Source organism: Myotis brandtii, unplaced genomic scaffold, assembly GCF_000412655.1.
Source record: "Myotis brandtii unplaced genomic scaffold, ASM41265v1 scaffold456, whole genome shotgun sequence".
NCBI lineage: Eukaryota > Metazoa > Chordata > Mammalia > Chiroptera > Vespertilionidae > Myotis > Myotis brandtii.
Window position 1 is genome coordinate 4,855,095 of NW_005367431.1, and position 13,768 is coordinate 4,868,862.

General features: G+C 50.2%; 1 protein-coding gene across 1 annotated transcript in view; it reads right to left on the reverse strand.

The window, feature by feature from the left end:
* NCMAP (noncompact myelin associated protein) overlaps nt 1-6,801 on the reverse strand; it is a 20,360-nt gene extending 13,559 nt beyond the window's left edge. The window contains exon 1 of the mRNA XM_005875186.2: nt 6,577-6,801. Within this exon, the coding sequence (XP_005875248.2) occupies nt 6,577-6,653 (77 nt within the window). The 5' untranslated portion in view covers nt 6,654-6,801. The remainder of the gene's footprint in view (nt 1-6,576) is intronic.
* Between the last annotated feature and the right edge of the window lie 6,967 nt (nt 6,802-13,768).

The window sequence follows — 13,768 nt, forward strand, 5'->3', positions numbered from 1 at the left end:
CTGCACACAATTTACCCTCCACCTGTTCTTCTGTCCATTTGCCCTGTCATTCATTCAACCAGCGCCTACCACGTACATACTAGCACAGAGAGGATTCAAAGAAGGGCTGTGGGGATCACCTTCCTAGAGCTTAGACAGTGAGGATAAGAAGTGGAATTGTTTCCTTTAAGAATCTCTCCCTCAATCAATAATTATTGAGAATCATCTCCTCAGGTTTAGCCCAGCATTGGTCTCAGAGATGCCTGATCAATATCATACTGAAGTCCTATGGAAAAAGCAGTGGCTTGCAGATCTGGGTTCTAGGCCCACCACTTCTATGAAGTCTTAGTTACCTCCTCTGTCAAATCCTGCCTTGAGGGTTCTCTGTTTCTGATTTTCGTGGCCCACATTGTAAAGAAAGCTGCCTCAAGGAGCTCCCAACCCAAGACGCACGAATCTAAGTTCCACATGCTAAGATCTATAAATAGAAATCCCAGATGAAAGTGGTCATGGGGCAGATTTTTGCCTAGTGCCAAAAGGGTGGCACAAACAGTGCCAGGAGTCAGTGGGAGGACGAGACCTGTGGGCGTTGTGGTTGAGTCTGACCAAGAGCTGGAATGTGACCTGTGGCTTCCATCTGGCCCGCGGTCTTTGGGCACAAGCCAAGGGCCCGGCTCCCAAGTCTCCTCAAACGACACCTCCCGCACAAATCTCCAGGTGCCCCCCTGTCCCCAAGGAGAAAAAGAAGGCACAAGGTTAAAGAATGTATGCCCTTAAGTGAATATGGCAGAAGAAAAGAATTCCACCTTGACATTCTGGTCAGGAAGGGGCGGGAGCTAACATTTAAGGAGACACTAACACAGTGCTAGGCACTAGGCTCCCACATGCTTTCTCATGTAATCACTTCAACAAGGCGGGTTTTTTTTTTTTTTTTTAATCTCCATTTTACTGATAGAAAACGGAGGCTCAGAGAGGTTGAGTGACTTGCTCCAAGTCTTATAGCGAGTGGAGGAGCTGAGACTCAAACTCACATCTTCTACCTCCAAACTGTCCGTGGCTGCCAATTGGTTAGCAATTGTCCTGGGGCACTCCACAGGTCAGCACCCTGAGCTGGCAGGGCTCCTCGCACACGGCACCGATAATTCTCCATTTCAGGACCTGACCTGTGCAGGGCAGGATGTTTAGCGCATCTCTGGCCTCCACCCACTAGGTGCCAGTAGCACCCCTAGTTGTGGCAAAAATGTCTCCAGATGTTTCTCAGTCTGGGAGGCAAATGGCCTCTGGCAGAGAACTACTGGAGGGGAACAACAGACCTGTCTCTTGACAGTTCCCTATCCTTCCTCCCTGAGGACGTCTCGACAGGAAGGGAAATGTCCACCGGTGGATAGACAACCAGTAACAACGATGACGATGACAACCACAAACACAGCGACCATTTAGCAGGTGCTTGCTCTGGCCTGCTCACCATGCCAAGGACTTCGTATACATTTTCTCACGCATATGACCTCTGTTTCCCAGATGGAGGAACGGAGGCTCAGCGAGGCTAGGTAACACACCCAACATCCCAGTGCTAACGTAGGAAGCATTCGTTTCCTGTGGCTGTTGTAACTAACCACCACACACCTAGTGGCTTCGCACCCAACATCCCAGTGCTAACGTAGAGCACAGGTAGGAAGCATTCGTTTCCTATGGCTGTTGTAACTAACCACCACACACCTAGTGGCTTCAAACAACACAAATGAATTTTCTCGTCGCTCTAGAGGTCAGCAGTCTAAAATCAGTGTCGCCGGGCTAAAAGCGAGGACTTGGCAGGGCTGTATTCCTTTGGAGGCTCTGGGGGGAGAACCTGTTGCCTTGTCTCTTCCAGCTTCTGCAGGCCATCTGATTCCTTGGCCCAAGGCCCCTCCTCCACCTACATCTTCAAGGTAACAGTGTGGCATCTTCCTATCGCTCTCTTCCTCTGACCTCTGCTTCCATCATCTCTCCTCTCCTCTCACTCTCCTGCCTCCCCGTATAAGGACCCTTGTGATTACATTGGCCTCATCCAGGTAATTCAGGAGAATCCCCTCACCTCTAGATCCTTATTCTCATCTACAAAGTCCCTTTTGTCATGTAAGGTAACACGGTCACAGGTTTGGGCATTAGGATGTGGATAACTTTTTTTGGGGGGGGGGGGGCATATATGTAGGCTCTAGACTCTTATCTGTCTTACCCCAGGCTTTGTACTCTAATCTACTCTCGCCTCCCATGCCCTGCCTGAGCAGACATACCCCACAGGCCAGGAGCTGTGCAGGGCACTGAGGGGTCGGACAGGAGTGGTAGGCACTAGCACACAGGAGGGAGTGGTGAGAAGTCCATTGACGGGAGCAGAGGAAAAGTCCCAAGACAATGGACGGGTGCAGGGTTGTGGGGAGTGGGCTCAGGAGTCAACTGGGCAGGCCTGCTTCCTGCCCTCCAAGCGAGTCTCAGCACCTACCTCCACCCTAACTTCAAATACATCGGTAGTTCATCCTGTCCTGAAGGACCACCCCACCCCAGCCCTCACCACCCGGGATTCTGTGCCATCTGTGGGGTTCATTTGCCCAGTTAACTGGTAACCATTCTCAATTTTTTCTTTCTACATCTCCGCTCTGCCAATGTAACCTAACTTAAAATAAAGATATACAGCCTTGCAGGTACCTAGCATACACTGACCCTTATTTAGAATTAATAATCTGTAGTCTGGCCGGCATGGCTCAGTGGTTGAACACCAACCTGTGAACCAGGAGGTCACGGTTCCACGGTCAGGGCACATGCCCCGATTGCTAGCTCGATCCTCAGTGTGAGGCATGCAAGAGGCAGCCGGTCAATGATTCTCTCTCATCATTGATGTTTCTCTCTCTTCCTCCCTTCCTCTCTGAAATCAAGAAAAATATATTTAAAAAATAATTAATAACCTGTTAACCCACTTAGATCACCCTGGATACTATAAGGCTTGTGTAACCATACCCTGTAATATGCTAAGAGTTTAGCAGAAGGGCTGAGACTTAATTAGTTAAACTTTTTTCCATATCCGTGCCATCCCTGACATTGACAAGTACCAGGACTGTTTTTTTTTTGTTTTTTTTTTTTTCAGGGATAAGCCCAAGATGCTTTGCGGGACCAGGGACTGATCCGGCTCAAATCCCCCGAGGCTGGGAGAAGCGGCCTGGAGGACTCATACCGACCGCTTCAGGAACTAGTCCCATGATATCCTCCTTATAATACTAAAATCTCCCTTTCGTCCCTTGGGTGGAGATTTCCCACCATTCTTTAACATGCGGCGTAAGTACTGGCATGTTTCCTAAAGGCGCATGCGCAGTAATGCCCCCAGCTGGACCTGCACGATGAGGCTCACCTTGCTGTCCATGCATGATTTCCCTGAATGAGGACGAATCCGATCCTGTGCTGGGGACAGCTGCTTTGGGAAGTGACCTTCCTCCACCCCTCGCCCCCACGAGTGTCCTTGCCTGACAGCTCTCAATCATGTACGTTCCTTCTGATAAATCTTCTTCGAGCTGTTTGCCTAGCAACTGCTGAGTAATTGGACCCGGTTTCGTCCGGAAGACCGAGGGCTGAGAAGGTCTTTAATCTTGTAAGTCCACTCCCTGTCCCATTCTGGGGTGCAAGGATACCCGTCAGCTGCAGGGCCCTCCCGGAGCCCATTGATCCATCCCTTTACGGAAACAAGACACAACACTGCCTGTTAACCAGCCTGTCCCGGCCCCGCCGCCCCAGCCGCCGAGCCTCGCACCTCCCCCAGCAGAACTGGGCTCCGCAGCGACTTAGGGATGACTCTCCTGACCCATAGGAAAACAGAGGTAAAAAGGATAAATTCGGTTTTGCCTCATTCTGGGAGAAATAGTGCTTAGGATCTATATTTTTCTTTTAAAAATTATATTTTTCTGGTTAAACGTAGCTGATGGAACGCAGTATTCATCTCTGCTTCCTCCTGAGACACCTCACAAATGATAGCAAAGCACGTAGACCCACAGGCCGAGGGAACGGAGGGGAGACAACCACCGGAGAGAGGCCGGTCCAGGTCTGAAAGCAGGAAGAGCTGATGGCTGAGTGGGAAAGGCTGACGGGAAACCAATCAAAGCTGATCTCCCTGACGAAACCCCAGGAAGACTCAGGAATGGGGGCAGCGGCTGCCACCAAAGGCCAGGGTCCCACGTGGGGCTGAAAAGAGGAATTTGCAGCTCAGCTCCAGTCCCTCCTCCTTGGGTGCCCCTAGCACAGGCTTCCTCTGCCCCAGGGATGCGGTAAGTTCACCTCTGCAGAGAGTGAATCAGGAGGTGGACTGCACTGCCCCAGATGACAGCCACGTGTGGCCATTTACATTTAAATGAAAATTAATTAAAATTAAATAAAATAAAAAGCTCAGTGTGGCCCTACCTGATTTGGCTCAGTGGATAGAGCATCCTGGGATGCGGGCTCGATCCCCAGTAGGGGGCGTGCAGAAGGCAGCGGATCAATGATCCTTTCTCATCATTGATGTTTCTCTCTCTCCCTCTTCCTTCCTCTCTGAAGTCAATAAAAATGTATTTAAAAGAAAGAAAGGGTGCTAAGAAATTAAAAATTGACAAAATAAAGAAACATTTCAAAAAAGGCTTGGAAGATTGACAAAATGTCTCATAAAGTGGAACAAACCAGATTACTCCAAGAGGTCCAACAACCTAAAAAGAATTCCAGAAGTGATTAAGCAGAGAAAATTGAGGGAAGGAAATTATCAGATAAAAAATAATACCTCAAAATTTCCCAGAAGGATATGAATTTTCAGAATGAGAGGACCCTCTGAGTCCCCAGAATAATGAATGAAAAAGACCCCAATAGGGCTCATTATGACCTTTTAGAACACAGGGCATAAAAAGAATATTCCACATGTCCATAGATTTTTTTTTTTAAAAAAAACCTCTGTAAAAAAAATTGATTTGAGAAACATTGATTTGTTGCTCCATTTATTTATGTATTCCTTGGTTGCCTCTTGTATGTGCCCCGACTGGGGATCAAACCCACAACCTTGGGGAACCCTTGGGGTATCGGGATGATGCTCTAACCATTGAGCTCCTTGGCGAGGGCAATTTTATTTCTAAGGTCAAATACGAAGGACCAACAATCAGATAAAACCAGAACGGCACTGGGTTTGACAGCAGCAGCACCAGAAGCTCTAAGACAAACCTCCAAAGTGCTGAGGGAAAATAATTTCCAGCCGAGATGTGTAGAGCAAGCCAAGCTAAATATTGAACGAAAGGGCATACGAACGATATTTTGGGGCAGGCAGGGCTTTTTAAAAACCCACTGCACCCCATGCACCTTTGCCCAGGAAGCTCCTAGACTAGAGGATGGGCCTCACTAAAGTGGAAGAGCAAGCCAAGGGGAAGCAGCGCACGGATGGGGACTAGGGGGTGCCCAGGGCCATCACTCTGCAGCAACCTGGGGTGACCAATCCCACTGCGGGGGAAGAGGGAGGTGCATGGGATTCACCAGCCACGAAAAAATGCAACCGGGAGATTTTCAGACTGAAAGGAGATCTTTTTCTGTTGGAGTGTTTGGGGATGAATTTATGATAGAAAACTGAGCTCTTCCAAAAGATGTAAGGAACCTAACTTCCCCCTCAGCACACACAACCTCTCACCACTCCCCGCACCCTCTGCCATAGTCCTAGGAGGCACCCCCTGTGACCACAGGATTCTGTGGAACCCTGTCTGAGAACTACTCAGCCCAACGCCCTCTCCTTACAATTGGGGAAACTGAGGGCCAGCAAAGCCACCCAGGCGCACACAGAGAGAAGAAAGTTCACTTGGTGAGTTGTGGAGAACTCCTCTCTGATTCATTTAAGATGAGAGCAGTCACAATAGTAAGAACTAAACCAAACCTGAAGGAACCCTGGCGGGTGAGTGAGGCCCCACCTGGCCTGTGTTATCCGCCTTAGCTGTGCTTTCAATCACCCTGCGATGTAACTGCAGGAAATTCCTAAAAAGAACAGACTTAGTTACTTCTAAGTTCCCGAGTTACGTCTAATTACCACCTATCAGAGCAAGAACACGTAGATGTAACTGAGTCCTGTACACCCTGGACTGTCAGCCTTAAACCTCTGGGGGAAGTTGGGGTGGGAGTGCAGGGGGGAAAAACACATAACCGAGTACCGACGCCCTCCTTGGAACCAGGTGCCCTGACCCCCAGTGCTCTTAGGGACCTTATTATTATTTTTAAGAGTCAAGGCCAACGCCCTCCTGCGAACTCCAATGACCAGACTTTGTCCCTAATGCCGACGTTTCAGGGGCCTCACTTTTGATTCTTTGCCTCTCTGTCCACGTTCTCCAAGGGCTTGGCTAACCTCAACGTGTTTGCAATTAGTGAGTGAAGGATGTAAACTCTGGCGTATCTGAACTTGAAATTCTAAGAAACCTACTAGTCTGTAACCCGTGACATTCTCTTTGCGTCTCAATGTCCTGGTCTATGAAGCTCATCTCCTTACCTATTTAACAGGGTCACCACCAAAACTCCAACAGAGAGGCCTGTTGTATGGGGAAAGAACCTGGGCTGGAAGTTAGGAGTCCTGGGTTCGAGTCTTACCTGTGCTGCTTACTTGCTGCGTGACCTTGGGCAAGCCGCTTCTCCTGTCTGGACTTCAGTTTGCTCTCCTGCAACATGCGCAGCTGGGGCCCTGTGACCTCCGTCTCATGCTCCTTCCACCGTGTGACTCCCAGCCCCCCGTCTGGTTCAGGACGCGGCCCCTCACCCTCCCCGAGGCTTGCCGGCCTCCCACACCCTCCATTCCAGAAGAAACACCCTTCCCCTTTCCTGCCCAAGCTCGGCCTGGCAAGCGCTGGGCCTCCGAGAGGACGGAGGTGGGGAAACGGGCCCAGCAGTTCAGGCCTCCGTGGTGAGAGCTGGCCCGTGGCCAGTCACAACAGGCCTGGAGATACAGAGGGCATTTGTCTGGGGGACCCAAGGTCTCATGTAAACCTTCGCTCTCGCGTTGGCCGGCCGCCTCTTTTCTCCCTCCCACCCAGGCGCAGTACCAGCACCGGCTTTGTGGTGAAGTGGGCTGTGGGTGCCGCACAGACCTGAGCAGCCCCTCGATGGGCTGGGAAACTGGACAGAAGGGGGTAAGGGGACGGGGGAGGGTGGCCACAGTGAGGTTGGAGGGTGGAGACAGTGGGGGCGGGGGCAGGAAAGGCTTTGGACCCAGCAGTGGGGCAGACCAGGGGGGCAGGAGGAAGGGGCTAGTGCCCCACTCTCTCGATTAGCCAAGGGCTGTGAGCTAGGTACTTCCTGCTCTCCTCCAGGCCTCAGTTTTAAAATGGGACTGACTGTCCCACCCTTATGCTGTGAGGACTAAAGTAAAATGATGAATGCACAGTGTGATATAGTGGAGAAAAGGGTTTGGATTAGATGAACCTGGGTTCAAATCCCACACCTATTTACCTCTGAACTCACTGTTGTGGGCAACTCATTTACCCTCCATGAGCCTCATTGTCCTCACCTGAGGGAAAAAGGTGTGTGCGCAGCTAAATAAGAGTGTGAGGATTAGCCCTGGCTGGTTTGGCTCAGTGGATAGAGCATTGGCTGCGAACCAGAGGTTTCCGGGTTTGATTCCAGTCAAGGGCACATACCTTGGTTGCAGGCTCCTCCCTGGCCCGGGCCCTGGTCGGGGCTCCTGCAGGAGGCAACCAATCGATGTGTTTCTCTCACATCGATGTTTCTCTCGGTCTTTCCCATTCTCTTCCACTCTCTAAAAATCAATGGAAAAATATCCTCGGGTGAGGATTAAGAGCAGGGATCCTCAAACTACGGCCCGCGGGCCACATGCAAATACAAATATTGTATTTGTTCCCGTTTTGTTTTTTTACTTCAAAATAAGATATGTGCAAGCGTGCATAGGAATTTGTTCATAGTTTTTTTTTAAACTATAGTCCGGCCCTCCAACGGTCTGAGGGACAGTGAACTGGCCCCCTGTTTAAAAAGTTTGAGGACCCCTCCTCTAAAAGGACAGTGATGTCAGTGACGCACAAGCCTACAACTGTGAGGTAAATTCAAGAAGAGAAGTCAGTACCGGCCGGTGTGGCTCAGTGGTTGAGCGCTGACCCATGAACCAATAGGTCACCGGTTCATTTCCTATTCAGGGCACATGCCCGGGTTGTGGGCTTGATCCCTAGTAGGGGGTGTGCAGGAGGCAGCCAATCCATGATGTTTCTTTGGAGGAGGGAACCTGGCCAGTTGGTTAGAATCTGCCACGGTTGTGGGTTTGACCCCCAGTCAGAACACATGCCTTGGTTGCGCAACCAATGTGCATAAATAAGTGGAACAACAAATCAATGTTCTCTCTCTCTCTCTCTCAAATCAATAAATTAAAAAAAAAAACATTTTAAGGGGGACTCAAGTCTACCTCACACGAGAACTTATGATGATCCAAAAGTCCCCCCAGGTTTTAGATCCTGCAGACCCCTCCAGTCTCATCCCTGTCTGAGCTCAGCCCTGTCAGTCCCTCCTATCCCTGCCACAGGGCCTTTGCATGTGCCAAGCACTTTCCTCACCTGCTGACACATGATACTTGAATCCAAGTGTTACTTAAGATATCTGTGCTGTGCACTCCGACAGCACCATGTCCCTCTCTCGCCACTAGTTGCACTTAGCATCCTCTATTTGATGAATGGCTAGGTCCCACACCAGACTCTGAGCTCTAGGAGTGAAGGGGCTGTGTCTATTTTTATTCACCTTTTGGATCCCCAGAGCCTGGAACACTGCCTGGCACATTGTAAGTATGAACACATGGTCGTTGAATGAAGTAAATGGCTGGCTAAATGAATGAGCAGTGGCTGTTCAATACGTACTTGCTGGCGGAACTGCAGCATCGACCAAGGATTGAGCACAGATCACCTGGCTCATGCCTTCGCACCACAGTGATGAAGATGTGACACTAAGACACAAGACGCACGTGAGTGCCATGGAGCTCAGAGAGGGAGAGGTGCTGAGCAGGGGGTGGGGAGGAGGGCTGTGGGGTCAGGGTAACCTGGGTCTGAATCCCAGTAATATATTAATAGGTCATATTTACTTGGTTCTCCATACCAAGCCCTCTAAGTACTTTATGTTTATTGTCTTATGGACCCTAAGTGAAACTCACCCTACAGTTGGAAATATTTATGTGAGGAAACGGAGGCCCAGAGAGGTTAAGTAACTTGTCTAAGGTCACCAATTGAGGTGGGTTGTGAACCCAGGGAAGCTGACTTAGTGTCTGCTCCACATTGTGAAGGCATGACAATAAGAATAAACACTTAAAAAGCTCTATGTGCCAAGCACATTTCTGAAGACTCTACAAAGAAGTTTTTATTTGTATAGTTTTTACTTCATTTTTTATAACATTTTGTCCCATGACAACCCTAGGAGGAGAGAGTATTACTATCTCTATCTTACAGGCAAAACCCCCCCCTGAGGTCCAGAGAGGTTAAGTAACTTGCCTGAGATCACACAGCCAGCAAAAGGGGTAGAACTGGGTGGAACCCAGGCAGAACACTCGAGTTCGTGCTTTTAACCTCTGCACTTCACAGCTGCTCAGTGAATGAGCGTTTTTATGATTATTTTTCTGGGATTTTGTGAAGTGAGAAAGGGAGGAGCAACATTCTAGCTGGAGAACCAGCGGGAGCGAAGATGGGGGACGGGAGGTGGAATGAGCACACCCTGGAAGGGAAGTATGACATCTGGTGAGGGGATGGGACGGGGAGGGTCAGAATGGAGATTAGCTGTGAGGGCTGTATGGGACTCATTGGGAACTTCCTCCACAGGGAGGCGCTAGCATGCCTGGCTCCCTTGTTATGAATTCCGTATGAGATGTCTGAAAAACTCCAGTGTCAGAGCCGGACTGGCCTGGCTCTGCTGGGTGCCCTTTGGAAAGTTACCTAACCTCTCTGTGCCCCCACTCCTTGTCTGTAAGATGGAGGTAAAAAAGAAAATGACCCCCTTCACTGGCTTGCTGCTGAGGTAAGAGGAGATAACGAATATAAAGCCCCTGGCAGAGCGGCCCAAAGCAGCCCTTTAATAAGTTTCCTTTCTCTCCCCTCCCCCACCTCCAGTCTCACCAGAATTAAGGCTAAAATCACTGATTGATCTAGACCAGTGGTTCTCAACCTTCTGGCCCTTTAAATACAGTTCCTCATGTTGTGACCCAACCATAAAATTATTTTCGTTGCTACTTCATAACTGTAATGTTGCTACTGTTATGAATCGTAATGTGAATATCTGATATGCAGGATGGTCTCAGGCGACCCCTGTGAAAGGGTCGCTCGACCGCCAAAGGGGTCACGACCCACAGGTTGAGAACTGCTGATCTAGAGCCACAACATTCCTGGAGACCCAAGCTCAATAGGCGAGGGAGGCAAAAGGAGAGGAAAATGCCAAGCTATCCAGTTTCAAAGATGTGTTCTCGACTGAGAAAAGAGAATAATTGTAATCTATTTCCTTCTCCCTCCTGCTGTGTCAACTCGGGTTATATAACTGAACTTCTCTGTGCGGTAACCCTTGGGGGCCTCAGGAGGCAGGGTTGGCAGTGACATAAATATTTCTGTGCTCTCTGCCCAGGTTCTGAGCAAACAGCACAGCCTGCAAGGAGGAAGCTGGGTGAGGAGTGAGCGCTGGCTGGAGGTCAGGAAGGAGACCCGTGTTCCAGGCCCAGACCTGCCTGGAGGGACATTTGGTGACAAGCTTCCACGGTAGAGTGACCTGGGGGGAGAGATGCCAGTGTGGGCTGGGAGTCGTGGGAGCCTTGGTCAGTTCTCTTGGAGGAGAGAATGAAGTCCGCTCTCCACCTTGGCCTGGCATCCGGGGCCCTTCACGCCTCTCTCCCCTCCCACCTCGGCACCCCCTTGGAACTACTGAGCTCCCTCCGGGCAGTGTTTGTCGCCTCTCCCGATGTGTCCTCCCTGCCCCGTGCACAGGTGGTGACGGGGGGAAACAAAGATATGGGTTTCAGAGTTAGACGTGGGCTTGAGTTCAGGCTCAGTGAAGTCACCTTGGGCTCGTGACTCACCCCCTCTGTGCCCATTTCCTCGTCTGTAAACTGGGCTTTGTGATTCCTGTCTTGTTCCTTGTTGCACAATCGAATGAGATAATAAGTGTTAATAAACGCCAAGGACTTAGCCTCCCTGTATAGAGCAGGCACATGTAAGGGTTGGCGTGCAGAAGTCGCTCAGCAGTGCACGCCCGACCCCTAGCACAGCGAGCACTAAGCCAGCTGTTTCCTTCTCCTCCAAGACCTGCCCAAAGCCTCCCTACCGACCCCCAGTTGGTCAGTGTGCTCTGAGACTCTTCACAGCATCCCACCGGCACCTCCGTGACAGTCCTTACCACGTGAACGTGTTCTCATTAGAAGATGGGTCTGTCTTCTATCCTGGGGGCTCTCTGGGGGGACAAGAGCTGCCTTCGTCACGGCCACCTTGGCACACTCAGCATGGGGTCTGCCACTCAGAAGGCACTTGAATGAATAAATGCATGCGTGGGTGCACAGGTGTAGGCTGCATGGAAGGAATGCGCTTAGGGAATGCCCAAGGATGGGCCGGCTTTGAATACACGCTTAACTTTCTGGGCGCTGGATCCCCGCGCTCTGGGGATGGCCGACAGAGTCCCTCACTCAGTTCCATGCAAGCCCCTGGGGCAAGTCACCCCCTCCCTTGGCCTCTTACGTTGCTTGGACTTGGGCCATGATTTTTTAGTCAATCACCAGGATAGTAGTCCTAGCAAGGGATTTTTGGCTCATGAGGAATCCGAGGGATCTGGGAACTATGGAGTGAATGTAGAAATACCAGAATTTCCAGAATAGTCCAGCGCTTATGAATCGTAGACTTACTTCTCCAGTGCCTGGGCTGGCCATGCACCCCACGTACAATTGTCTAGCACAGCCGTGGGCAAACTACGGCTCGCGGGCCGGATCCGGCCCGTTTGAAATGAATAAAACTAAAAAAAAAAAAAAAAGACCATACCCTTTTATGTAATGATGTTTACTTTGAATTTATATTAGTTCACACAAACACTCCATCCATGCTTTTGTTCCGGCCCTCCGGTCCAGTTTAAGAACCCATTGTGGCCCTCGAGTCAAAAAGTTTGCCCACCCCTGGTCTAGCACATGCTTAGTGGATTGGGGTGGTGTATCTTTTACTCCGTCTTGAGGCTGGAATATGCTACTGTGAAGGAACAGAAGCCGCCAGCCTTCTTCCTTGGGGACTGACTTGTTGGAAAAGGAATTAGAATTACAGAGCTGCCAAGACCTTAGCTTTTTGCACACCGTCTCCATCATTCTGATTCCATCAGTCGCTTCTGACTGGCTACAGAATAAAGCCCTAATTCTTTGCGTTGGCAACCAAGATCTTCCATGGACTTCTCAGTCTCATCCACCAGCACCTGTCTCCTTTTCTCCCTGACTCTAGGCAGAATGAGCGATTCCTTGTCTCCTAAACTCACCCACGCTTCCCGGCATTGGGAAGCTGGCCACACAGTATCTGCTACTCCACACGCTGTTCTGCGGTGTGACCTAGCCATTGCCCCCCCCCGCAATCAAGATGCAGAGTCTATTTTCTCCACTCCCTGAATCCAGGAGGCCTGATGACTGCTCAGTACCGCTAGAACACGGGAATACGGAAGGGACTGGCAGTTACACTGGAAGTGACACGGGTCTAGCCCTACAGTGGCAGCTTCTGCTTCCGCCTTGCAGAATGCTTGCTCCTGGAACCCCTCTCTCAGAACCCAGCTGCTATTCGGCCAGAAGCCCAAGGCCCATGGAGAGGTCCCAGCCGTGCTCCTGACCGACAGCCAGTGTCAGCGGCCGGCCACGTGCGAGCCTTCAGATGACTGCACAGCCAGCTGAAACCACATGAGAGACCCTACGTGAGAACCGCCCCGCTGAGCCCAGTCAACCCGTGAGAGAAAATAATCATAAACTTGTTTTAAGCCACTAAGTTTTGGAGCGGTTGGTCACACGGCAGCAGATCGTCAGCACACTGGCCTTCAGTCAGGTGCTCTCTTCCCAACGCTACACCAATCAAAACCTTCCTCTATGGCGAGACCCAACTGTCTCCTCCTCCCAGGTCACCTCTGCCACCTCTGATCACTTTTTTTTTTTTTTAAATATTGATTTCAGAGAGGAAGGGAGAGGGAGAGAGAGATAGAAACATTAATGATGAGAGAGAATCACTGATTGGCTGCCTCCTGCATGCCCCACACTGGGGATCAAGCCTGCAACCTGGGCATATGGCCTGACCGGGAATGGAACCGTGACCTCCTGGTTCATAGGTCAATGCTCAACCACTGAGCCACGCAGGCCAGGCCCCTCTGATAACTTTTCATACTTGTTTGCACCAATCTTAATGGCTTGGTATTGAGATCCCTGGACCTACTTTTCCTTTAAAACATTTATAAAGTTTACGCTAAATGGAAATTTTCTCTCACTTCTAAAATGGAAAGCCAATGTTACTTGCCCTCAATAGAAGGTAACAAAATAAATTTGATGACAGAGCTCAATGTCCTTAATTTTAGTAGACAATGTTACCTCCCAAGGCTGGCCCTCTCTTTGGTTTTTTTTTGCTTCTTTTTAAAATATTGTTTATTGTTGATAGTATTACAGGTATCTCCCATTTCCCCATCTACCCCGCCACCCCCAGGTCTTCACTGCTATGCATATCCTGTGTAATAAAAGCCTAATATGCAAATTGTCTCCTCAACCGGGAGTTTGACCAGGGGGTCGGGCTGGCCAGCCAACTGCCTGCGGCCACTCTCCCCC